We start from the raw sequence: 27727 nt of genomic DNA, 5'->3' as shown, positions 1-27727 counted from the left end.
TTTGAACCTTAAATGCACCATATACAGTCCCTTTTCACTGCGATACTAATATTATGGTTGTAAACACTTCAACCTGTTGTGGTCGACATGGCGTGAGAGCACAGTGAAAAGATATAAATACGGAGGTGCCTCGGATTGAGGTAAGCTGTAAGGAGAGTGCAAGGAGAGAGGCACAGTGCAGGCCTATGCTAGAGCACGACTGAGACCAATCAAAAACTACAAATTGTGTTAAAACGTTTCGTAAACTGCAGCAAAAACCTGTCAGCACCCATGAGCATTTGGGGATACAAAACGGACACACTGTGACAACTCTTTTGTATTTTTCACTTTTCTTCAAGGTTGACGGAAAATGCATCCAAAAAACAGAATTGTCTTCATATTTTTTATGCAGTTAATATTCAAAGCATTGACAGAAGAATATACATACAATTTGGCACACATGGTTCGGACCAACGGAAAGACTTATCATCACATTTAAAAAGGAGTGCGGTTTGGCAGGTCCCCGCATAAGAGTATGAGCTTTGAACTTTAAACCCTTGGATAACAAAAACAGACAAACAAACAGAAATAGAAAGGTAAATTAAAATAACATATTAAGTCAAACATCTTTTTTTTTCCTTCATTTTTTTTACCGAAGCGTTTGTTTCTCACATGGCACCGTCCACAGGTTCACAAAGGGAGCCCAGCAGATTAGAACAGAACACTAACCAGAGGCTGACAGGACACAGTCACTCCCCACACCAGCGTGGCGGACGCACTCCAGCCCAGTTTACTCCGCCCTGCTTAACATTTCACTCCCCGCGGTCAAGGATTGGTGAGTGCTTTGATTTTTAGTGGCCTGGGCAGGGACTGGCAAGCTGAAAATGAGGGAACCTGTTTCATGTGCATGTGTGCGTGTGTGTGTGTGTGTGTGTGCCACCTGTGCTTTCGGTGAGCTACATCAGATTCACTGGGAGTGGATGACGGCAAACAGGCCGCAAAACTGGAGCCGAATCAAAGCCTGCGTGGGACTGGAGTGCGACTGGCATGCCTGTAAGTGCATTAAGATCAGCGAGTGCAAAATACTAATACCAACTGTCCTCATAACACAGGCCTCTTATCAGAAAGGAGGGTCTAGAGATAGAGTAAGAAGGGAGGGTTGCAGTTGGGGCTACATCATACCGTAGCAGAGTAGTGTGAGGGGCAAATGTGACAGGGGGGGGGGGGGGTGCTTTTAAAACCTGACAATCGACCTGAGGACACACACATCTTCACACACAATGGCACACCACACGCGGCACATGAGGGAGGCCACTCATGCTAACACAACAACTTTTGTCTTTTCTTTTTTTTTTTTACATTTTCTTTTGTGTTTTTTACAAAGTCACTAGTCACCATCTGAGTCTCAACACTGAGGCCAAGCTCACAGACAGGCAGGCAGGTCGATGTCTGTCTATGGTTTGAAGTTGACATCCTCCTACATGAACGATTGAAAGTCCACGGGATGTATTATGAAGGTTTAGGATTTACTTTAATTACGTTACACCAGTGAGACACACTGGCCACTATGGGGAGCGGTGTGCTGTTTTTGGCATCACACATTGTCAATACTTGATTTCAATTTGTGAGTGCAAAACTAACAACCTTCCATCTAAAAGTATAATTTAACACAATTCACACCTGTTTGAATACTGCTCAAGTCTACGGGCTGAATAGAGAAACACGAGGAGAGAGAGTCAGAGGAACAGACCACAGTGCCTTCTCTGACGAGCTCGACGCCTGTTGCTATGCCGACCATAGAGAGGGAATTGGAAAGAGAGAGGGGGAGAGAGAGTTGAGTAGAGACAAGCAGGGGAGGAGAAGTATGGACGCCAGCTTGAATTGAATTCTCCTCTCTCAGGTCAGGGTGATCGACAGGCAAATGGTCGCTGTGAAAAGAGCATGGAATGCCTCGAGGAGGATCAGGGAGGAAGAAAGCCTGATCCTGAGGAGAAAAGGCCTGATAATCACCTTCTTAACTTGCTCATTTCAGACGCTTCACTCTCTCAGCATGACAGTGTCTCTTTCATCACATTCAGAGTGTGTATGAGTGTGTATTTGTGGCTTGTTTGAGCAGAAACAAATTCTCTCTTAATTGGCACTGCGCACTTCTTGCCAACAGTTGGTCAGCTAGAAAAATCTGTAACTAAGGAGAAGGAAGCTGAGCAATGATTTCTGCCTCCCTATTCAGCATCGCGCATAAAGGCTCATTATGAGGGAAATTCATATTCAGGCAAGTGCAAAACTGCAGTCACTAGAATAACTTCACTGAAATTCCGTGGGAACGCATGGCTTTTGGAGCCGTCTCTCTCTACTGATAGAGACTGATACAATATATGCATCCAAGGCCATTCAAATGATAACCAATGATGGGGCTTGTAGCATGAACACGTGAGCAATCGCACGTCATGATCAAAACCGTGGTGCAAATATCACCAGGAAAGCTGGGGTGCGTCCGCCAATCACAGGCATCTCTGACTCATCCTCCGTGACATAACTAAGCAGTGGACACTAAGAAAGCATCGTGTGGGTGGGTGTGGTTCTCCGTTTATCAGGCCTGTGTTTGTGCCTGTCTGTGGGTCCAACCCATTAATGGTTGGGTGTGAGGGTGGGGGTTGGTGGTCGTGGTGGCGGCATAGGAGGTGTGGGGAGGGGTGGGGGACTCAGCACAGTGGGGGTGGGGGAGGAGGTGGCAGGTGGAAGTCAGAGCAGATCAATTTAGCACAGTGGGAGTTGAGGTGTGTGTGTGTGTGTGGGGGTGTGTGCGTGGGTGTGTGTGTGTGGGGGGGGGGGGGGGGGGGGGGGGGCATGGGGGTCGAGGGTGGGGCCGGAGTGCGAGCAAAGATTATGGTTGTCAAGGAAACAGTAATTTGCCCCAAGCCTGGACCATACCCACAATCCTCCACAGCTCTCTTGTTGCCATCATTCCCAATAATACAAATTATTCAAGTGTTTTTGCGGCTGCTTTCTAATTCTTGTGAGGCAGAGAGATACGTTTGGCATTTACAAGGCGTTACAAGTGATTGGACATTTTTTTATTTTGATAAAGAAAGCAGGATGGGAGGGAGGTGGGTGGAGCCAGGCCTGAGTAATTACTGCCATTGTGTATTCGCAAGGGTGAGGTGGAGGGGAGGTGGAAGAGATGATCGATTGACAGTGGTGTGATCATTTTGTAATCTACCCTTCTAACTCCTTCCAATCCTTGCTTACACTCCAACCCCCAACCTCCCATCCCATCCATCTCCACCCTCCCCCCACCCACCCTCTGCTCCCAGAACACAAACTCCCTGCCGGTCTGCTTGACTATCCATCCCTCCCTCTCACTTCTCTTCCTTGTTTGGCTCTTCCTTCTTCTCCTCCTCCTTCTTCTCCTCCTTCTTCTCCTCCTTCTTGGGCTCCTCTTTCTTCTTGTCGTCCTTCTTCTCCTCCTTCTTGCCATCGTCCTTCTTCTTGTCATCCTTCTTCTTCTCGTCCTTCTTCTTGTCCTCTTTCTTGTCCTCCTTCTTGGGCTCCTCCTTCTTCTCCTCCTCGGGCATCGGCTCTGTGGTGAGGATCACTTTGCCGATGTTGTTCCTCTCTTGCATCTTTCTCATGGCATCGCCCACCTGGAGGAGGGATAGAAGGTGAAAGACGATTACATACAGCAAGATTAAAGAGTGAAAGGAAGGCGGAGTTTAAATACACCTGTCATTGCGAAAAAATATATTAAGCATAAGCAGTCGTAGCCAGTTCCACCAACACATTTCCACAACGATATGAGCCCCCTTGCATTCTGTGCCTCTAATCTTCTGTTTTTGGTATGACAGACTAATAATACATTTTGCAGGCTGAAATATCACTTTCATATGGCGTATATTAGAAGCTGGATTAGATAGATTAGGTTAGATGAGACTTTAATAATCTTTGAAGGGAAATGAAATTGTTGCAGCAGGAAAAAACAACAAAATAAATGCGGGGAATAACATGCACTGCAAAAAGATACTTTCAATATTATGTTTATAATTATAACTAGGCAAGAAATCGAGACATGAAGCAGAAAGTCATCTTTTTATCTAATATCCCAGTGCTACCAAACAAAACGTTTACTTGCATTAGAAAATGACATCATCTTTACAATAAAATATGCTCCCCATCTGATCAGAAAGAAAAGGGGCGGATGATGGAGTGTAATGTTGAATCTGACACCTTGGTTCAATCTTGGTCTTGTTACATTACATTTCATTTAGCTGAGGCTTTTATCCAAAGCGACTTACAATTATACAATGTAGACACAGCTACGTGGAGCAATTCAGGGTTAAGTGTCTTGCTCAAGGACACATCGACTAGGGCGTGCCGTGAGCGGGGATCAAACCGCCAATCCACTGAATGAAAGACGGACCTGCTAACCGATGCCCCCCAGTCTTGTCATTTTTTTATGGGAGCTGGAGTTTAATAATGGTTCTAATGTGAATTATTATGTCATAATCTTTGTGAAATGAAGCCACGGCAGATCAATCATTCATTAACCTAGGCTATCAGATAGTGCTACGTCTCATTAGTGAAGGATAGGGTCTCATTTTTCAATGCTGCACGAAAGTAACAGTTTTTTAATGTTTGTACATGTTCCTTCTGTTCATACTGGCCATACAGAGATCCGTTCCTAATGTGATTCCAATGTCAGTGTTTAAGCACTAAATCCTTAGTACTCAGAAATGCTTCATAACGTTTAGCAGAAGATAACATGAGGATCCAGTCTGCGTTAAAGATAACAAGATACAGACTTTTAGTGCAAAATTCCTTGTTAGTTATCCTTCCGTTTAGTACATCTGACTGCAAAAGCATTTCAGCTGTATTTAATAATAATAAAGCCGCGCTCAAAATGTCATTTGTTGATGTTTCAATAAATCGCACTAAAGAGAGTTTTGTGCGGCCCTTCATTTAAGATATCATTTCCTGTCTTAACGGTTTAATGGGGCTCAACCAGTATGAATTCGTTAGCTACATTTAAGAAGCACAAGGAAAGTGGATTATGCCCTCCGTGTATCGAAATTACTTGACAATGGCACTCAGTGGGTTAAAACTGAGGTTAACTTCAGTAGTAGTTAATCCAATGTTTTAACTAGTACACTTTCTTTAGTGACATTTAGTGATGTTTTGGTTGTGTAAAAAAGCTGAATTTAATGGAGACAACCGATCATCAGTGTCGGCAGCTCATCTGCCAAACCCCCCATCCAGTGATGGATCGACCAATTTGGTCTAACTGTCATCCTTACAACGAAAGGAGAATCCCTGTCAGACCAACCCCACCCTCTTCTGTCCGCTGTCTCCTCCTGTCTCCATCGCCTACCCCCTCCCCCCTTTCTCCGATCCCTCTCTTCGCGCGAGGCAGGCAGACCACCTAACAACGAATGCCACGGCAACAGGGCCATCTCCTAGCAACGTAAAGCCTGGCTGAAACGTGGCCCTAACGACTCAGACACATGGGAGAGAGGGGGAGAGTGTGGGGGTTTGAAGTGGAGGGGGGAGGGAACGGAGGGAGCAACTGGTGTCCTTCGGAAGAGAAACGCGCCTCGCTGAAAGTGAAAGGGAGGGAGGGGTCAGTCGGGGAATTGTTTGCATCATCTTCAATGTGAATGAAAGTCAATGTGAGAGCAACTGAGGCGCTTTCGATGACTCCACCCACTTCTATCCTTCACTCTCTCAGATCTGTCAACCTCCCTGGCTCCCAGGCATCTCGGACTGACTGTGCTATTTGCGTCTGCACACATGCCCATTATCCTCCTGCGTATCAGTGCAGATGTAGATATTGAACCACGAGAAACCACAGGGGGGAGGGACAATGCTTATTCCAAATATTGTCCAAGCATGTTAATTGTTTATTGGAGCAAAAAAAGAAGGGTGACGAAGTGTGTAGGAGGGGCTGTGATGGATGGGGTCAGGGCGTGCCATTTGTGCTCGGCTTGTAATAATTGATCATTTATTTGATTAATTGTCACCTCCCAGCTTTTGGACTTTGATGCATGAACTTAAAACGTCTGACACCTGATCGTTTCAAGCCAGACTAAAGGACACCTTCTTCTGTCCTTTGTTTTTCCACACTCCTTCCATGTTTCTTTCTTATACATCAGGGCCCCTCCCTAAGACAAACGCACACACCGACTAAAGGATGTCACCATAGCAACAAGAGAGAAAAAGCAAAAATGATACACTGTGGAGGGAGAAGGAGAGAATACAGCGAGATGAAGTGAGAGAGAGGGAGACAATAACCTAAAGACAGAGAGAAAGTCTGATATAAAGAGCAGACAGAATGCAAGGCAGAGAAAGAGCGTCAGATGGCGGAGAAAGACAGCAGGTGTTTCTCTCTGGCCGCAGTAACACAAGCCAAAATACTGGCCAGCTCTGACTCGGACAACAGAAGATGTCAGCCTCTGACTCCCTCTTTCTCTTGGTGTTTTTCACACTCTCTCTATTCATATCTGTTAGCAGCGAAAATGTTGCCAGCAACAATCTGACACTGTCTCTCTGGCTGAGTGAGTTATCCTCGAGGAGACACAGTGCTTCTTGTGGACGAACTTCGCCTGATGATTGTTGAGCCTTATTAAATCGGAGAGCCACACCCAGCCCCTGCAGATCCCACAGCAAAAATGCGCGCGCACACACACACAAACCCACCTGGCTCTTGCATGCATTCTGGGTTGTAAGCACATGGTGTAAAAATGGTTGTAGTTCAGGTGTAAATGCACCTATGTCACAATGAATTATCTAGACATCCAGACTGAGGTGCACAGGGTTGTATTTAGTCACACCAACAACCAGGCATAAATGGATCTGAAACCCACATACTAAGGCTGTTTAATGGAAATACATCTTTGAGTATGGATTCAACCTCATACATTAAAAAAACTGAGTTAAAATAGTACATTCACATACATGGGGCCAGAAAACTAGCTGCATCAGTTGAAAATATTGTGGATGATGAGGATAATATCTTCTGACATGAGCCCCTTTCACAGATGCACTGCAACCCTGAAACTATCGAGCCGTTACCCGGAGGAGCTGTATGTAAAAAACGCAAATGTCTGTGTAATGTCTGACAGAGCGCATGTGTAAATAGAGCTGCTCTTAGAATTCTCAGTGAGAAAACAAACATCTGAGGGAGAAGAAGAGGGGTCACTTGAGAGACAACGAGGCTAGTGAAATTCTGTTTTGGCCGAAAGGGTCGGAGACAGTTTTTTTAAAAGGCTGGTTCGTTACACCGGCTACTTGACCGTGGTGTAATCCGTGCCACCTAAACCCAACGGAGTATTTCCAGTAGGTGAAAACATCTCTTGTTGGAAACTCTGGACAATGTCCAGACCTGATTTGTTGGACATTCTCTGAAGTACTAATAAGAAACAGCTATGAAACAAATATTTTTCTTATAATGACTGACAGAAATTCAAGGTAAAGGTAAAAGTACAGTAAGGCACAGACCTGCTCAAGGTGCCAAGTGGAGTCGATGCGGGGCTTGACCTTGCCCTGCTTGTAGAGATCCAGGATGATGTTCATGGCCTGGGTGATGAGCTCCATCTCCCCGTCCAGGTAGCCCAGGTGGAAACCGCACACTGACTTGTTCCCCTGGATCAGGCTGAGTGTGTGGATGGAGAACTGATGGTACCAGTTCTTGGCCACAGCGAGCAGGTTCTTCTTCTGGCCAGCTAGCATGTTAGATGTACCTGATGGAGAGGGAGGGCGAACGGAGAAAAATAAGCTCAATTTTAAGAGTATATTCTCAGGGCACATTTCTAAATCCCTAATTGATTTACTGATGATGAATCGATTCGAGGTCCGGTTCATTTTCTATCAAATGATATGCTCCCTCTCCCACTTTCTCAATTTTCCATTTTTCTCTCATCTGATCATCAACTTTTCTCTTTTGGCATCATTTAGTAACTGACTTGGCAGAAAAAACGGACTTAATTGAACATTTTCCACTTTCTCTTTTTTTATGTACTTCGTAAATTAAAGATGTTTGTATTTTTGACCGTTGCAATCTGAAGACATCGTGATGGGCTTCGGTGTCACGTTTTCATTTATTTTCCAGGGTATAAGAAAACGGATTAATCATTATGCAGTATGTTAAATCAATATTAAATCCAGCCATGTTTGCTTTGCTCCGTCTCTTTCACACTCTCCTGCACCTTCCAGCCTGAAAACCTCTTTAGCACCTTGGCTCTCACTGTCACCACTTCCCCTTCCTATCCCCTCAGTCTGTGTGCAAATAGTCTGCTTTGGTCTCACTGTTTCTGTGTCTCTCTCTCGGGGGAAACAGGGGACACAAAGCCCGCTCTGAGGGAAGACAGGGACCCAGCCTGCTACATTCAGACACATTCCAGGTTTCATGTGGATAGAACGCCCATTGTTCCGCCATGCATACTTCTGATAAGCTGGACGAGAAGCAACCAGCACAGAGGGATCGGGAGGGTGGGGTGGACTGGGGGGGAGGAGTTCTGCAGGGGTGAGAGAGGATGAATGGGCGAGGGTACCATGCTGGGTAGTGGGTTTTTGTGCAGCATGCAAAGGCAAGGCCCTGTTCTTCATGGATGCCGACCCCGCCCACTGTTGCATGCATGCTGGTTCCAGATTGGCATCGCCACAGAGCAAGCGTAAAGGCCTTCCCACAGATGACACACAGCACACTGAGGACATGGAGCTCCATTAAGAGGTCACACTGCCCACCAGGAAGCAGCTCTATTCAGTGGAAACCCACAACTATTTTATGTACTGTATTCATTTACTTAGCATTTATACTCCAGGATCTCATGGAGTTCATTTTTAAAATAACAAGCTGAGAACTTACTCACTGTCATAAAGTGGAGTTTACATTATAGAGTAAACATTTGTTTAGTAATGCACTGCTAATGGGTATTTCTGTCCGCTGCTAGCTTGTGCAGGCTAGCCAAGACGTTAGATTAAAAGGTAATTGTTGTGCTTGCTACCATGCTGTGCAAAGTTACTGAACTGGTTATGAAACTCTTCTTAATTTAACAATGAGAATTCAGATGAAATGATTGACGGCACATAGTAGCTTTAATATACCACATATTAGGGTTTGCGCATTACATAAACTCTCGTAATCTGGAGAAGCTCGGTTGAAGAGATACAAACAGCCTGGGGGCAAGCTCTGCATAAATCTTTCCCAGCGCAGTTACAAGACTTGTGGAGGTTGAAGCGTGATTTTTATTTGACTTAAGCTCATAAACGTGTTTCTGAATCAGATTATTTTGTGTAGATAACTGGTGAAATAGGCAAACATTCTGGGACCAGTTTCATCAAATCTAATCGCATTAACTCCTGGAGGGGCTGGGTTGCATGACCGAGGATTCAAACAAAGCCAAACCAGCTCCAGAGCTACTGATAATAAATGCTCTACACTCAGGTGTTCCACTACTTACCATAGGTGATGAGTTTGCCCATTGGCTTCAGCAGGTTGTAGGCCTTATGGGTGTCTGATCCTCCGAGTGGGTCCAGTATTATGTCCATCCCTGGAGCAGAAGAGAGAAGTGGACAGTTATTACTGGTGTGAATTCAGCGAGAGCAGGTTGCCGAGTTTCCTCAGCAGCCCTCTTTGCAGGCCAGAGTTCACGAGGAGTAGTAGGTGTAGCCAAGTTGTGCCATGTTTACACGAAGAGGAACTCATACGTATGCCAAGAGAAGAGAGACAGGAGGAGAGCTGGGTGAGATCCTACTTGATTTCTTATTTTCTCCTTCTTGTCACTGATAAGACAAGAGGGATAAAATATCTCTCCGTCAATGTCCAGTCCCGTCCATTGTCGACAGAATAACAAACAAACCTTTTGAACAGATGGTAAAGAATGGCAACCTAACTATGAAGGTTTCTCTGGGGCTTTTTTATGTCTTGCTTAATGATGTTCCTTTGTGCCAGAGGGGACTCCTCAAATTGGGCTACCCCTCCTTGCTCCGTTAAACCCTACTTCTATTGATTGTGGGAGGCTCACAGCAGGACTCTGCCTTGACCACGGCACAGATGAATTGTCGGAAAGCCAAAGACAGAGGGAAAGGTAGCGAGCAGGGCTGCACATTGATTCAGGCTTAATTAGATACATTCTGTCTAGAGTGTCAGTCCTCGCTGTCTTCCTATCAGTCTCTGTAATGTCAGTCTGTTTTGCTCCATGCTACAAAGAACAGAGACAGGGTTGAGGAGGGGACTATAAAAATCAGCATAATAACGGCCTCTATCCTGTGAGGAACACAGGAGCTGGACATTGTTCCATTTTGCTGAAAAGCAGCAGTTTTCTCAGCGAGTCCAGGGCCACATCTCCATGAAACTGCGGATACATTATTGATAGCAAATACAAATAGTTTTGTGAGACGAGTTTCCTCGGTAGACAAGATGACTCCCCACATGCTGCCAGTATAGTATGGCAGCCAGCTCTGCTGAGAATTGTGTCATGAGAAGAAAAAAACCCCGAAGTGTATGAAAATACAACATCTCACTGTCAGTTTGTTCAACACTGATCAACAAATGTTGCAGTCACATAGGATTGCTTTGTGCCAGTGTGAATACATTGATATGGAATATTTGCTTATGAAGCAGTGATAAATGCATATTGATGTAAACCTTAATCATAGATAGTGTATACTGGTTTATTTATTTTCCATTATTTTCAATCCACGCAAGCTCCACATTTAGAGCACTTATCTCAGTACAGATGGCCTAGTCAGTGACTCACCTTTCGGGCTGATTTTGCGTACTTCTTCCACATAGTCCTTGGTGCGATAGTCAATGGGATGCGTGACTCCGCCCTGGCTGATGGTCTCGTGCTTGCTGGCGGATGCCGTGCCGAACACGGTCACGTCTTTCACTGTGTTGCACAGCTGAGTGGCTGCAATGCCCACACCACCTGAAGGAAGAGGGGCAGGGTTAATACACAGTCAGGATTTTGTGGAAGAATATACATTTCAGGACATGACGCATTCAAGCTTTAACTGGTCATTCAAGGCAACACCAAAACCATGATGAAACTCAGCGTAACAGAAAGGCTCCCAAGAATTCCCATTGGGCACATATTTTTCTATGGCAGGTAAATGCGATTTGCATTATTTATTGTCCCAAACAAGCCAGTCAATAACAGCGGGGACATGTTTGGCTCAAGGGTATGAAAAGAATGCATTAAACACAATCACATTAGTCGGACTGGCCTGGGGAGAATAGTCCCCCTCACCCAGATGCACAGACGCTCACACATATCCAACTCTGGAGAAAGTAGCCATTGTAGCTCAAATCACACATCTAATTTGTTGGTTACCTTATTCAAGACAACCTGTCCAAAATTCCACAGGGAATAAAAATGTAGCTGTCGTATCTGTTGTGTTACGAAAGGAGAGCTGGATGAGATTCTATCGCAGACGACATAAACACAGCTCCTTGTAACCGTGCCGTTGTCCAAGATCCTTTTTAGAGACACTGCTGCGACACTGTGTGCTTCAGTGAATGTTTCAGATATCTGTGTTTGTGTGGCTGCTTTATTTGAAAGTGTGTACATAGTCGAGGCAAATACCTCAGCCAATGTTTGCTAAGGCAGCCAAAGCAAGAAGTAATATGTTACTGATAAGCAGTAGCCTGTTTGAAATGGAGACTGACTTAGGGACTTGAACGGAAAGGCATCCGTAAAGGTCATTTATGCCTGAACAAGTAAAGAGCACGACTTATCTGATACCAGAATAAAGCAACACAAAACATGAGCATTTACATCCATTTGATAATAGCGAAGCTACTGGACTGGTTTGGATTAACTGAATGTTGAAATCGATAGATATATATATATATATATATATATATATATATATATACATACATATATACATACATATATACACACACACACAGGGAGATAAAGATAGGCAGGAAGAAAAAAGGCATATGCATGTTTGATTAGACTTGTGCTGAAGTCACCAAAGAGGAAGATGTATGGCTAATCTATCACATTTCTGATCCTTTCACGTGACATTTGTGAAAAAAAAGCATCTTCTTTTATCCTTATAGGTTGAAGAGGTTATAGGTTGAAGAGAAATGACAGACTGTAAATTGCACCTTTGCTGTCCTGTGTATTCCTGTCAAAACTTTTCACAATCTAAGAAAATCCGCCCTTAAATCAGCTGTGTGACAATAAATTTAGGAGAATTTTCTCAAACCATGAAGGTACAGTTTGTTATCCGACAAATTCATAATCACCCAAAATAGATAAATATGTTTTCCTCGGACCGCTACCTATTTTCCATACTCAGTGTAACTGGAAAAGTCATTCTACAGTTGGGTGATTAGCTAATTCCCATTTGAATGTTTGACCTTATTATCAGAATGATTATGTCTGTATTCTGTATATTTTGTATGAGTAGAACATTAGATGACACTGATGCAGCTCTGGTTTCTTCAGCTCAGCATAAAAATTATTCTGAGCCTTTGAACCAATCAAATAGCCCAATTTCCTCAACGACATCCTGGCAGTTAGTCTCTGAGGCTGCACTGTCACATAAAAACACCACTGACACTAGCTAAAAGAAATATGAACTGAGATGTAATGATAAGATGAATGGCAAATCACATTATCCTCTTTATTAATCTCTGGACATGCAGCATGAGAATGGAAAAGGGTTAATTTCAGGGCCTTTTATTGAAACCTTTTTGAAAAAGCACTGAGAGCTTTGTTACAGAAAATTGTCCCTTGATAAAATTAAAAAAAAAAATACAAATAATTTGAAGACAGACCCTTCTCTGCCCCTTTAATTTCAGTGTGAAGATGAAAAACATTTCTGATTTGAGGTTCTCATCTGTGATCTTACGTCCATGTGGGATGAATAGATCGCTACTAGAATCACACCTGCTGACACCGATGGTAAGAATTGACAAGAAAACTAATTCTAGGCTGTCGCCGTTGGATGTGAGGGTTGTTGCGCCTGCGTCATCACAGCGCCATCTCTCCTTGTCCTCAGTGAGAAACCAAGTTTGTGTTGCCAGGGAAACCTCAGCCAAATTGCAGGCAATGACTGAGCAAAGGGAGCCATTTTGTTACATAGACTGCTTTTCCTTTGGCCATATAAGAGTCATTTGAAGGCAATCATATGTTTGTCGTCGGTTTATATGAGCTTTGGATGGCCAGCGTGTGTCAAGGTTTTTATTTGTTCAGGATTTATAGCTTACTTTTACACATTTCTTTATTGCCTTTGACAAATATGTTATAACACAGGCACATTATTGATTGTTTTTGTGAGGTTGAAGGAAAGATAAAAAAATAAAAATAAAGTGAGAAAATGTTGAGTGGGGCTTAAGAGCGATGTCCCATAGTGGCTCTGTCCCATAGCAACCCTCATATACAGGTGTGAAAAAGGATGAGGCATCCATTAATCCCACGTTATTACAGCCAGGCACTTGCATATTAATATTTAACTAACGCTGCTGTCATAAACACAGTAATTCCCCTTCTGTTTCTGCTTTATTAAGTCAGTGAGCAATGGGAAACAACCTCTGCTAAAATCAGTCTCGTTTTTGGAAGACTGAATTCTTAAAAAAATATAAAACCATTACTTAGACGACAACAAAATCCCCCCAAAAATGCATTCTAAATAATCATATCTTTGATCCTCAAAATGTGTGTGTGTAAAAACATGTATCCAGTCAACTATTTTACCCACGGAAGGTACCTGTTTCACAGCTCCCTGAGAACAAACTCCTGATCTCCATCACAAGACTGCTGAGCTGTGCCAAGAACCCCTTACCGTTCCCCACCTCCCTCTACAAATACACACACACACACACACACACACACACACGCACACACACACGCACACACACACGCACACACACACGCACATCCACAGATCACAAGGGAGAGGAGGAGCTGCTTGTATCAGCTAATCTTCACAAATATGCACAGAGAGTAAAATATTAACCTTTCGTTAACCCAGTGCTTCAGTTACCCTTGTTTCCTTGGTTTCCTAAATTATGGTTTCTCCCTCTATATCTACTTCTTAAGAGTAGAATCATCTCCGGGGCTGCGTGATTTAAGACCATCCACAAACACTTACCTCTTCCTCCGTGGAAGAGAAAGCAGCTTTAGTAAATTCTTGTTGCTAATTCGTTCTCCTCAAGATTCAATTGAATTGTTTACACATGGAAGTAAGGGAAACGTAAACAAGCATCCACCTATATATTTGGGCTTTCTCTCTCTGGAGTAACAGGATACACAGTCGAGGTTTGTCTTCCCCTGAACCCTTACATACTCACAATTTGGCACAAATTGCACTTGGCTACCATAACATGACTGTTAGGAGTGAAGAGGAATTTTCTCCAAATCACAGTGGAATCCAGACCGACACTGAGGCCACTGTTATTGCTCCACACCCAGAACTCAACAGCATGGGTGGGGGCCCGGGGAGTTGAGGGGTGCGGGGGATCTGAACGTTTTTTTCCGATTTATGAAGAATTGACACCCCCGTTTGCCTCGTTACGATTAATAAATCTCACGTGATCCTCGATCTCAGGTGTTACTCAGGGGCCGGTGACCATATGTGGACTGTCAACATCGAAGAGAGACGACTGGTCCCTCGTCTCTGAGCTACGTGTTGTTTTCTTGTGTTTCTTTAATGCATTTTTCTCCACATTTCCTCAAGGACTCTCGTCTTTCTTAACCTATCATTAGGTGGTCGCGGCTGACAAAGAATGAAATACAAACGAGGACCAAAACCTCTCTTTTTACCCAAACTCGCAGTGGCTGCGTTACAACATCAACAAGCTGAACCAAATACATTTATATATTTCTACTTTGTGCAGCTCGGACTGTTTCTGTGATGGGAGCTGTGGTTGGCTGTTTGTGAACGTGTACTGTTGATATATTACTCTGCATTATGTAACCGTGGTATTTTTCCGGGATGACTGTGGAATTGCACACACTGTGGGCTTGAAGAGCAGTTTAATGTGCTCTCTCTGATGGTGAATTTCTCTTTTTGCAGCATAGAAGAGGCCCTTTTAGTTTCTGGGTAAATAAATAAAATAAAAACATCCTCTGCGTTTGTGTGAAGGGGTCTCTGTGATTAAGTATGGTTTCTCACACGGCTTACTAAAACAAACCCACATGCACATGCTTTTTTTCCCTCGCAATGAACACAGATGCAAAATGAAACACAAGCTGGTGCACCCTCATCCAGTTTCTCACAAACAGGTGCCCTGACACAGGTTTCACGTACACCTGCGACTGTACGTGGTGGTTTCGGGTGGGGGTGGGTGGATGGGGGTCATTTGTCAACGGCTACAGCGATGAGAGCGCGAGCAAGCGATGTGATTGGTGGGTTAGGGTGGAGGTTGCCCTGGTTTCCCTCTCCTATCAGTGCAGCTGATCTGCCTGCGGCGATGCCAGGCCCGGGGAACACAGAGACGGTTCAACCACGCAGCCCAGACTCCCGCTTAGTGGTCAGACTGAATTAGCATTCTCTAAACAAGGGTAAGATCTCCCGAGCAGACAGCCGGGGAGGAGAGGGAACCGTTTTCAAGACGCATCAGACTTTTATCATGGCTCCCAGGAACAATGGGTTCATAAAAGAGAGAGGTGTAAACACACTTTGTTCACTGGTATATTGTATGTAGAGTGGATGAGATAGTCTGTTGAGTGAGTCCTGAGTAAAATTAGATACTTAGAAAGTTATATTTCTTCACTTATAGCTCACACATCATTCAACTTTTAAAGACATTTTCTGCTTTTCATTTTTCTATCGCATCCACAATCAACTGTGTTTTGCAATGAGGGCTCATTTGCCCGAGGCCCTGCCTGCAGGTCTGACAGCAGTTATGACAATCAACACCAGGATGGGGCTCTCATTCAGCAAACCCAAGAGATCCAGACACCTGTTCCTATTGCTTTAAGCATTTACAGTAGACCTCTGACAGAAGTTGAAGTCCTGTGTTTTGCACAGACAATGTTACGTGACAAGGCCGGGAGTCCTGCTAATGAGCAAATGCATTAGAAAATATGCTTTGATAAAAAGTCTCAGTGCCTATAAACTTAAAGAGAAGGTAATTTATGAATCCCAAGGAGTATTTCAGTAAGAAAAATCAAATCACATATTTTAAATTCTGTTGTTTGTGCCAGTAACAGTGAGTGAAACCTACAGATCAGGTATTGTAGAAACCTTATAAAATGTTGGGCAGTTCAATTAATCAATTGCCTTTCATATTTAGGGTCAATTTTGGATTGATTTGGGAACTATAGAGATTTTTTTGTTTTCCAATTGTAAAAGTGAATTATCCTAAATTTACAACAGCATTGACTTGAGCCTTCTACCGGTTTCATTACAGTAAGAAACATATCTTAACAATACTCCAAACTGATGACACTGACATAAACCTATAGTATCATTACATTATCCAGGAGAGTCCCTCATTTCAATGTTGAACTACAAACAGGAATTTACAATTTGTTCCAAAAATGACTTCCAGAGCCAGAAGCTCATAGATTAACATTAACAAGGATTTAACTCCTGAGCTGTCGCTGCTATCACCCATCACTATATGTTGCACCCACATGCAGCAGCTGGAAGTCACTCACACAAGTGTTTCCAGAACATCATCAGTGTAACCTGGTGTAACACTCCAGCAAAAAGCAGCTGCAAAAGTACAGTATGGAAGCCGGCATATTTGGCTTGTGGAAAGAACGGTGAGCTTAAACAGCACTCAGGATGTGTGAAATCTAACAAACAAACCCTAAACACACTTCTGTGGAGCTTTATGAGAGGAGGCGAGTAGTGAGCATGTTTTTCTACAGTGTGAGAAGATAGATCCAGTTGAAATCCACAAACTCTGACATCTGAGCCAAATTGTCCCAGAGTGGGAGGCGGTTGAGGCAATGAAGCATCAGATACATTGATGACACAGGTTCCCGTAGTGCCACCTAATTTATATTATGCGTTCCACGTCAATGTGTGACACTTGACGTTGGCCTGCAGCCACTCGAGAGCTCATAAATAAAACAGAGGGAGACGTCATCATTGGAAGGAGCGGAGCCCCATATGTATGCAGGAATGTGTAGTGTGGGTGTGGTGACCAGCCAGGGTTCATAAACATAAGGACCAGTTCAGGGAGAGGTTAGAGGAAAGGCTGCTGGCACAGTAAAAGACCCACGGAATACATCCAAATGTCGCTGAACTTCCCTCCGCCCAAGCCCTCGGGGGGGGGGAAACAAAAGGAGAAACGTGCATTCGTTCACCGATGACGAGGAATCAGGCACGGATACTATGGGGAGGTCACGCAGAGGGAGAGGAGGTTACGGAGGACCGGAGAGCGTGGAGCGGGGGGGGGGGGGGGGGGGGAGGGGGGGGGGGGGAGACGGAGGATGCAGATGTGCAGTGCGGTGGAGAAGAGAGGCACGATGGGAGGAAATACAACAAGCTATTGTTTGGAGAAAGAGGACAGGAGCGGACCCACGGGAGAGGCAGCTGATTCTCACACACACACACACACACACACACACGCACACACACACACAGTCAGGCATATTGCACTGGTCACCTGATCATAATGGGTAAAGGTCACCTTTTGAGGAAATTATGTGCTTTATGGAGAGCTATTGATGAGTTAAAATGGCATTTCCTGCAAACTTGAAACCATGGAGAAGTGAGAGGGAATAGGATGGATGTCCATCAGGCCCTCACTACAACATTAGGTTCAACAGGTTCTTTTGTTGCCATATAGAGCTGTTGTTCAGGTTCTGCACCAGCAACATTTTTGGACCAACACATATACTCTCATTCCTGTAAGTACTGTATGTTGCCAGTTAGCTTAGCTTAGCAGAAAGACTGGAATCAGAGGGAAGCAGCTAGCATGGTTCTGTACAAAAATAATATCCTCTTACTAGCAAATACAAAGCTCTCCTAATTAACTCGCTAATTATTTTACGATAAAAAAGGCGTTTCTCTTTATCCCAATAAAGGGTCTTAAACAGTGTCCTATGTTGTAAAGCACTGTGAGACATAAGCCATTTTGGACCATATGAATAAAATCGATATGACTTCTAACTTTTGTTTAGAGAAAAAATGATGTAGAATCAGTTTATTAATTAGACGGTCAACGCCGATGAACCATTCCACATATCTAGAGAAAAATGTACACGTATGTAATTTATAATTAGTTATCTGTTTAAAAGCAAGTTTCCGGGGCTTTGGAGACAAAACAATCTAAAAGTAATTAAAAAGGAGGATGATCGTTTTCTTAATGCGATTAAATCAATGGATCGAAATGAGCTCCTCAAAGAATATGTCCGTGGCTTCTGGTAATCATGGTACCTCAACCGTCCAAACAGGTCCAGTTAATCTTGTGTAAAGTGATGCTACAAAGACATCGATCTCAAGGTGGACTTTCTCTTCCTAATTTCAGATATTACTACTGGGCAGCAAATATATAGAAAATAATATACTGGATCAAGCTCCCTCAAGTAGGCTGGTGTCTAAATGAAGCTAAATCTTGCCCATCATCTTCTCTTCTAGGCATTGGTAAACTCTAGACTAACACTCTCCCCAGGAAAATATTCATCCAACCTGATAGTAAATACAACATAAGAAATTATGGCACAGTTTCGCACACAATTTGGCTATAACCCCTATTCATGAAAATCACCTCTTCCCCCCACCTAGACTGGACTATGCATTCTCGCTATGGCTTAAAAATGGCATTTCCAACATTGGTCAATTATACATTGGTGGGGTGTTTGGAAGCTACAGGATATATTTAAGAGACATAATATTCCTCATTCCCATTTGTATCGCTATTTCCAAGTGCAGAATTTTGCTAAATCTAACAATCCTAGTTTGCCTAGTCCACCGACTCAGTGTATGAGAAAATTCTGAACACACCACCAGAAGTAAAAAGATTCATATCCCGAATATATAACTATCAACTCAATTACTGAGACTAATATTGTCCAAATCAAAGCATATTGGGGAAAAATAACTTGCCATGAAAATATCAGACTCATTCTGGAACCAGAACATATACATTTCGATCATAAAATACGTTGCCAAATTGAAGACTCTCTAGATTCATAACCCATTTCTTCGGCCTTGGACTGTTTTTTAATTTATTTATCTTGTCGCTGTTGGTGCTTTCTCCCTTCCCTGACCTTGGGAGAGAAGGGGAATTAATGGGGGTGTAAATTAAACATAAAAGTGAAGACATTTAAACTCAAATGAATAGTATGTGGTTAAATGGGGTGTGGACAGGGTTGAGTGGAAACAGAGTACTTGTTAACTACTGTTTCACAATCAACATCCATCACATGCTCTGTACTCTGATGTGTTACTTAGAACTATACTTTTAAACTGAAACAAGGAATTTTGATTGAGGTGTTGATTGGTGGTGTTCTACATTTCTAAGTGACGTATTACAGTCAAATAAATGCCATCTGAAATTCAAGTAATCTCAAAGTAACTGCAAGATTGTGAAATACTGGAAAGTTTCACCTCCTCAGGTAAAGATACGATTTGATCAGCTCACATCTCAGATATATGTGAATTGAGGATGGATTGTCAAGATATTATGTCAAAAAGGGAAACACACACATTATACATTACTGCAACTAACAATTACATATTGAATAATTTGGTTCTGTAAAATGTCACAATGTTGGTACATGTTACCAGGGACCATGGTGATGTCTTTAATTGTTGGTAGTAAGAGTAACAAAGATATTGAAATTACAGTGATGTAAATCAGAGCATGTGAAAAGTCAGAAGGGGTGAATGTTTGGCACTTTTGCTTGATAAGTTGATTGTCAATTGACTAATATATTAAACCGCTTCATTCATATTTGCAGTATGTCACAATATTGCTAAAATAAGCAGTTCCAGTATTAAAATGCATTTAGTGAGACACACACACACACACACACACACACACACACAGAGGATGGAGGTGAAGGAAGTGCACACCTCTCACACTTTTTCCCACAAAAGGGACTACTTTTCATGTTTACAGCTGGTAAAAACAAGCTTTAAAAGTGTCGGTGGAGCGGCGTTGTAGAGCATACAGCGTGATAATGATTTACACATGCAAAGAATTTGGTCATGGCTTCAGTAATGTGCTTTTACAATAACTGGTGTCTGGACAGCTGGCGAGCCAAGACTGGCAGCCTGCCCTGAGAAACCAGAGACGCGGCCTCAACCAAACCAGTGGGGAAAAGTGTCTTACCCCCACACTTCCTCAGCATTCCTCCTATACATACTCAGCTCAGAAAAGCAAGATGTGTGTTCACAGGGATGAGCGACATCAGCCGGATGATATGGTGAACGCAAACATTTGGGATTCCACTGTAAACCACCAATCCCACAACTATGAGTCTGTTCGCTGCTCTGGGGAAACAGCCCGGTTGAATGATACTCTTGCGTATGAATTCATTCCTTTTCAGTGCAATTGTGTGAATATTAAGGTATACATCCACCGGGGCCGGTAGTCACAGCTTTCTGTCATATTTTGTCTCGGGCTCAGGTTTAATTATGCGCTTACATCTCTCAGCCGTCTACGCCCACACTGTCCCAAATGCTGAGGGATCCCTTTATGACATCCTCTGCACAGGCAGAGTTGCAACGAGAGGCAAAGTGAAAGCTGTACATCGGCAGATAGCGAGAGCGGATCGGAGGGAAATATTTTTTTTTTTGGGGGGCCCCATTCTCTCCAGCTGGCCAGCAAAATCAAATGTTCCCAGGCTAGGTGCATCACACCCCAACACAGGTGCTTTTACTCCCTCAATCCCCATCTTTCACCCACCCACTCACTCTGAACTTTGACCTTGCGTTCCAGGTGGCAGGCGCTCCAGTATGAGTGCAGTCCTAGAGAGTGCAAAGCACTGAGCCATATGTCATACTAATTAATAGTGGGCCTTCTCCAACAGCCATAATTCATATAGAAAGGAAATACATAAACAGGAGGTGCAGAGAAAGAATAAGTCTGGTAGTGTAAACATTGAAAGATGTTTCCTTTACGTCGGAGTACACGCTTTTAAAAATGATTCTCAAGAGATCTACTCAAAAGGCTGGTTGTAAAATGAATTTGTGTGGCTGCTAACCATAAAGCAGTTAGCAGAGTTCTGGATACTGAGAAGGAAATGACACACATGTGGTTTTCATAAATCGACAGTTATTCATAGATACTACAGCAGACTGTAAAACAATGTTTGCTTTAGATTTGTGGTTGAATTATTAATCCATGTATAATTAATTCAACCATCATTTAAATGAATGAACCTTTCATGAGGAGTGGGGCATTCACTTCCAACCCAAGATTGACAGATTAAAAGGGTTTGTGTACGAGTGTAAACTGTGCATCACTCTGTATATTTGTACTTCTCTCCTTACCTGCAGCAGCGTGAATGAGGACGCTCTGGTTGGGCCTCAGGTTGCCGAAGTCGAACAGCATCATGTAGGCAGTGATGTAGTTCACAGGCAGGGCTGCTGCCTCCTCGAACCCCATGCCCTCTGGGATTAGGAAGGTGTGGGTTGCCGGCACCGCCGCCACCTCCTGCCACAGCCCAAAGCGGTTGATCACCATCACCTTATCGCCGACCTGGAACGGAAGGAAGACAATGGATGTGAAGGAGGGGAAAGCAAAGGGCTCTCTGTCTGTGTTTCCAGTTACTGGACACATTGCAACCTGATGTAGTGACGGGATTCCCAACAAGGGGTACTCAAGCTCAAGCTCATTTGATTTAAGGAGTAATAATAATGTTTTTTTATTTGATTTAGAAAATTATTTTGAATTTTACCACCTGAACACCGCAAAAAATAGGTAGCAGCTGTGCGGCCTTACGATACAGTAATAGCGTGGTTTACGGGCGATAGACGTGCAAACATGCAGCCACCGAACATGAAAGTGTTTGCTCTAAAAAAGTGCAAACAAACCGGGAAAGCAATAAACCGCTGCAGAGTAAGAGTAGTAACTGCATCGACTTTATGGAGGGAAATATTGACGCGACAGAAGAATCAGTGTTAAAAAAAAGAAAGAAAGGGAAGTGGCTCTATTTGTTTTTCTTCTTTCTTTTTGATTAGCATGTCAGATGCTTTTTAGATTCGTGCCACAGTATGATAGCTGTTCTATACATGATGAAATACACAGAGTATCATTGAAGCCATTTCTATCTTTCAGAACCACTGTGCTGACAGTGAGGAAGCCACAAACATCATTCAACGTGCTGCACGCCACAGTCACCATCGCCTCATTTCATGCTCCCAAAATCTTATCAGTGCAGGCTCCTCTGATTCACAACTGTCTGTTTCCAGAAGGACAAACCTCAATGTAAACGTACCCCTCCGGCGCCTCACTAACCAATCAGGAGAGCCCGCTTGAGGGACACAGGAAACAGAGATGACTGCAGCATTATAACTCTCTTCCTGTTTTCTTCCTCCCCCCCCCCCTTATTCACCCCTCGCGACACAGCTCACCCTCCTGTCCCGTTCCCCTCACTTTTTTCTCTTCCCTCCTTTCTCTTTCACTTCCTGACTCCTTTTCCTCTTACAACTTTAGAACGTCTTCCTTCCCCTTCTCTAGTCCCTCGTCTTGTCTGTGTCTCGGTCTTGCCGCCTCTCTCTCTCTTTCCTCACTATTTCTTCATCCTTCTCTGTCTCATTTGGTCTTCACCACCCTCTTTCTTTTCTCTTTACGAGGAGTGTCCCGCATCCCCTCTTCCTCATCAGTGAGACAGGACAATGGGGCCCATCTTCTCCCCTGGCTTCCCTCCACTCATCAAGAGTCCCTGCCAGATTCTTCCCCATGGCTGAGCATAAGACAAGCTCTCTCCTCCTGGGAACAAACCCTCTCCACCCGGGCCTCTCTAATGGTCTGGAGGGAGCAATGCGCCTCGCTGTCTATCCACTCCAATTAGAGAGATCTCCCTCTCTCTCTCCATTTTCATACTCACATCTTGCCGTCTGAGGCATTTGGTTTTCATTTTTTCAAAAATATACTTTCACTTTTCCACCGTGGGCTTCTTCTCTTTCCTCCCCTTTGTCCATCACGCTGACTCGCTCTCGCCCATCTCCATCTCAGGTTTTTGTCTCGTCTTTTTGAGTCTTCTAACCTCGTGGGTTTAATTGGGGGTACAGTGTGGCACAAATCGATGGACGGGGAGAGTACAGGCTTGTACCAGAAACACACACAAATATGACTCACACATCACATTCAAATGCATCTGCATCTATGCTTTTGCACCCACGTAAAGCATGTGAGTTACTGTCAGTCACACAGAATCTAGATAGGAGCCTTGTGACAGTTCTGTTACAACATCTTTACAGTGTGACACACACACACACACACTTGCACTTCCATTCTCAGCCTTCATGCCACTGCATCGCATGTCGTCACAGTTGGGGTCAGGAGTGAGGGAGCGCTGAACAAAGACACTTCCAGTTAACTGTACATGAATGCACTTAATCAGATGGTGATTCAATTGTGGGGTATGCGGGCATCCAAGTCAGCTGCTTCCAGGCTTTGAGCTTTGATGATCTCAGCAACAAAATAAATACCGGAGAAAAAAAAAGGATGAACTAAATTTCTGACACAGAGCTCCTGAGTCAGATTGAGGCAAAAGATGAAGGCTAAATGTAACACCCACACAGCCTGCATGGCTCCTGTAAATGTCATTAAAAGGAAACATAATACCTCCCTGGTGTCAGCGTAGGTGTTACTGTGCTTTGACACAGTTTGTGTGATGCTGGGATAAGGGCCACGCCCTGCTCTCACATACAGCATAATTGGTGACAAGAGGGTCTTTGTGCTGCTTTTTGCACTTGACTGCACCTCTGACTATGCAAATCATCATGTCATGCTAGCTAAAACCACTCTGGACATGCATAAAGATGACAAAAAACAGACAGATTTTTATTTTAACCCAGCAGTTTATGGCAAACAGGCCCCGTACAGTATGAGAGCGAGCTCTTAATGTTGTCATCGTGGTGAAAAGGAGACACGTAGGATGAAAGAGGACGTTCTATATGTCTGGAAAGGAGAGGGGATTGTAACACAAAGGGAGAGCAGCATGATGGAGGGATTCACGTTGAACAGAGGAAGAATCAAGAGATAGTTAGAGAGAGGGAAGGAGGAATAGAGGAAATACCAGACTGACAATGTGGGCCAGAGGGAGGTAATTGAGAACATATGGGTCAGATCCGACTAAATCTCACACAGGAAGAGCACGGAAAGCGGGTCAGGAGAAAGAAAAGTGCTGATGTTTGGTATCTGGGGAGCATCGGTGTGATTTGTGATATTTCCCCTCTCACTCACTGTTACACTTTTCCCCGCACTCACCCTTATGTCATTTTGGGTGAGGCACTAGCATGACTTCATTCAACCTGATAGTCTCTCTCTCTCGCTTGTTTTGCAGACGTTGTTGAAACATAATGCGAGGCATGCAGTGGATAATAAATTAAAAATAAAAACCCAAGAGGAAGCAATCATTAAAACAATAAGGGTGCAAGAAGTGTTGTATTTATCAACTCTGCAAATGTCTTATCACACACACACACATATATATATATATATTATCTAATTAAATGGCATAAATGGTTGCATAGCTGTGTGCACGTTGTATGTTGAGTAACTATGAGACACACCCATTTTTGTCTTTGTGTGCATACGTGTGTGTGTGTGTGTGTGTGTGTGTGTGTGTGTGTGTGTGTGCGCGCAAGCGAATCAGAGATAGATAGGCAGACAGATAGAGAGCTGCAGTGAGTGATGAGCCTCCCAAAAATTCTGTGCCATCAGGGTCAGCAGGTTCCCTCTGAGTTGGATGCCAAAAGATCTCAGAGATCTCTATCCATTTGGAAGATTGGCTCTTAATTCTTTAAACTAAGGGTGAGGCCTTGATGACAAGTTGTGTGTGCGTGGGAGTGTAATGCATGACCTTTAAATCCAATCTACATCACTAACAAAGTGGAAAGAAGCTATTGGGACATTTAGAAACACAAAGATCTTAACCTTCTATGATGTCTGGCTGCTATTGGCTGACCGGCCGCCAATCAAATTCATATCACTTTGCACAGATTCCCCATCCATAAGGAATTGGCATATGTGCCACTCCCATCACTGATGCTGCATTTGCTTCACACATCTGATGGACTGATGTTATCCACAGATATTAACTGTCTGATGTGAGAATATTACAAATGGCATGAGTCATCACTGGCTCATGTGTAGCATGTTGGCTTTGTGTTTTAATTAAGACGTCACTGTGGTGATGCCATGCAGCCCATGGAGACAGACATATAGGCCTGTGACTCATCATGCACTGTGATAAATCGACCAATAAGTCTCTTTTTAATCACCACTTGGCTGAACATTGGAGATATATGTTTTTTTTTTATAATGATTGTTTAATTGACTTCATTGTGAATTTGAACTTTAACGGTGATGTATATTTATGACTGCACATATTTTCTGAACACAACCGATGCGATAGACTGATGACAAAGAAGCCGACTGTTCCTTTTCCTCACACCAGGCTGTGTGTTGCGCCGCGCCGCGCCTCGCCCTTTCCAATCCGTGAGCTTGTGCGCCACCGTCGCTCCCGGTAACAAAAGGCGTCGGTGACTCCGGTCTCTGCCACCGGTTTCAAGTCAGCCACATTAATAACGGTGGCATCAGTTTCCGCAGTAAAATCCCATATTAATTATTGGGGAAGCAAATTATAACCGAGGTGGTCTTTTTATTGTTTTTTTTCTTTCACCAAAAACGTCATTCTTACAGTTGCATAAAGAGGCGTAAGTGAAGGCCTAAGCACGCTGAGGAGCTGCACACCTTAGCCTACACGTGCACTGTATTTGAGTAAATGTTGCTCGTTCAGTGGGCTAAAAACGTTTAACATACTCATAACTCCTTCATTTCCAAAGCTTGCATGTACTCTTTTTGCCAACAATACACGACAAAAGAAACTCAAGCAACTGTTTAAAGCTTTGATTTTGAAGGTGGAGCAGTCTTATTTCCGGTCTAATTATGGCTATCCCTGGTTGACTTGACGCAGTTCTCCGCGCCTTAGCGCACATCAAAGCGCAGTACAGGGTGCTGAAAGGGTGGAAAGCATCACGCGAGTTTGCATGTGTATTTATTTAGACTTTAGACTTAAAACACAAATCTTGCGTATACGCAATGCATCCATCTTCATCTCAGCAACTCTAGTTTGGACTTGAAGTTGCTCAATGTAAGTGCGCACAGTTCAGCGCAATTTGAAAACCGGGGAGACAAGAGGGGGCGACGCCTACTGCTGACTTCATTGTACTCAACTCGTGTCATTTACACACTTCGGGCTTCTTCTACAGAGATAAAATACAGCATGAACACAATAACAGGCTTCATCCACTTTGAGATAACACAAGATGTCTCTTTACGCACGGGTGAATTAATGTATGAGCACCGATAACAGCTTAAATGTCAACTATATATATCAATATATATTATTAACATACTACCGTGTTAATTCCCTGACTCAATAGCATATTCGCATTAAATGCATTAAGTGATGGAACTGCACAGCACGAGCAGACAGTACCACCTGAGCAGCGATCAAAGCCTGACACGCCCATGTCCAGATGTAGCGGCACATATTCATCACTTAAACAATAAGACACACACAGTAAAATGAGGCTTAATGCGCCAAGAGAACGAGCTGAGAGGCATGTGTGCTTACTTTTCTGTCCGTCACTTCTTCTCCTACTGCCTCCACCACCCCAGAGCACTCCATTCCCGGGGTGACCGGCGGGGACGGCAGCCGGTCGTACAGCCCCTGCCGAGCCATCAGGTCTGCGAAGTTCAGCCCGCACGCCTTGACCCGCACCAGGACCTCGCCAGCCTTGAGCGCAGGCTTGCCCTTCTTCACCTGCAGCTTGACTTTATCATAGCCCCCGTAGCCGGTGAGCACCAGAGCGCGGTAGGTGAACGTCTCCTCTTCGGGGACCTTCTCGGTGGTCGCCGCGGGCGTAGCAGCCGCCTCGTCGTCGGCGGTGGCGGCGGCTGCTGCTGCTGCGGCGGCGGCGGGTGCGGGCTCCGTCTTGGGCGCCTCAACTTTGGGCTCCTCTACGGGTTTGGTCTCCTGCTTCTGGTCCACGGCGTTTTGCTGCTCGGCAGGTGCGTCCTCTCCAGACATTGTGCAGGAAGATGAGAGACAGTGATGAGTCTAGAAAAGAGTTTTTCCTTAATAAATATATACTTCTCGTGCTTGTTGTTTCGTCGCGTAAAGCTTGTCTTGCGAATAAAAGACAAGGCGAGAGTAAGAGCGTCTTTTTTCAGCAGTCTTGTATGGAGACACAAACCCCGACGAAGTGGGCTGATCAGTGGCTTCAACGCCGCGCTCTGACAGAGAGAGAGAGAGCGAGTGGGACGAGACTGAGGCAGACTGGAAAACACGGAGAGCTGTGGAACGGAGGGATTGGCTTCTGTGACTGGGAGTGTCTGGCTGGGTAGGGCTATATGTAGGGCCTGTATTGCATCAAGCTGGGGAGGGGGAGGGGGGGTTGAAAACATGTCAATTATGGCAAATATAGTTAAAGACAACCCATGCAAAACCCAAATCTGGTGATTACTGCAATTCTCCATATTACCGTTAAAATGCAGTATTATCATAAGAGAGAAACGGTAGCATGCCAAATGAGGAAGCCACATACCGAGATTATTGGTTTAATCATTGAGAGATAATAAATCACTATGAAC

At 44.0% G+C, this 27727-nt stretch overlaps 1 protein-coding gene across 1 annotated transcript; it reads right to left on the bottom strand.

Annotated features, from left to right (window-relative positions):
- Positions 1-303: 303 nt before the first annotated feature.
- On the bottom strand, positions 304-27457 carry vat1 (vesicle amine transport 1). Its single transcript, XM_034538769.1, has 6 exons — positions 26709-27457; positions 21391-21598; positions 10731-10901; positions 9432-9521; positions 7471-7712; positions 304-3623 (listed from the first exon to the last, which is right to left on the bottom strand). Exons 1-6 carry the CDS (start codon positions 27162-27164, stop codon positions 3339-3341), a joined length of 1452 nt encoding a protein of 483 aa, XP_034394660.1. The 5' UTR covers positions 27165-27457; the 3' UTR covers positions 304-3338.
- Between the last annotated feature and the right edge of the window lie 270 nt (positions 27458-27727).

This window comes from Cyclopterus lumpus, chromosome 8 (genome assembly GCF_009769545.1).
Source record: "Cyclopterus lumpus isolate fCycLum1 chromosome 8, fCycLum1.pri, whole genome shotgun sequence".
Lineage (NCBI taxonomy): Eukaryota > Metazoa > Chordata > Actinopteri > Perciformes > Cyclopteridae > Cyclopterus > Cyclopterus lumpus.
This window is presented reverse-complemented; position numbering and strand designations above follow the sequence as displayed.

Excerpts from the sequence above, each read along its gene's own strand:
- vat1 (XM_034538769.1), bottom strand. The coding sequence starts at position 27,164 with ATGTCTGGAGAGGACGCACCTGCCGAGCAGCAAAACGCCGTGGACCAG. Across the intron at positions 21,599-26,708 it reads AAGAAGTGACGGACAGAAAA|GTCGGCGATAAGGTGATGGT; the intron begins GTAAGCACACAT and ends CTTCCGTTCCAG. Across the intron at positions 10,902-21,390 it reads CCTCATTCACGCTGCTGCAG|GTGGTGTGGGCATTGCAGCC; the intron begins GTAAGGAGAGAA and ends CTCTTCCTTCAG.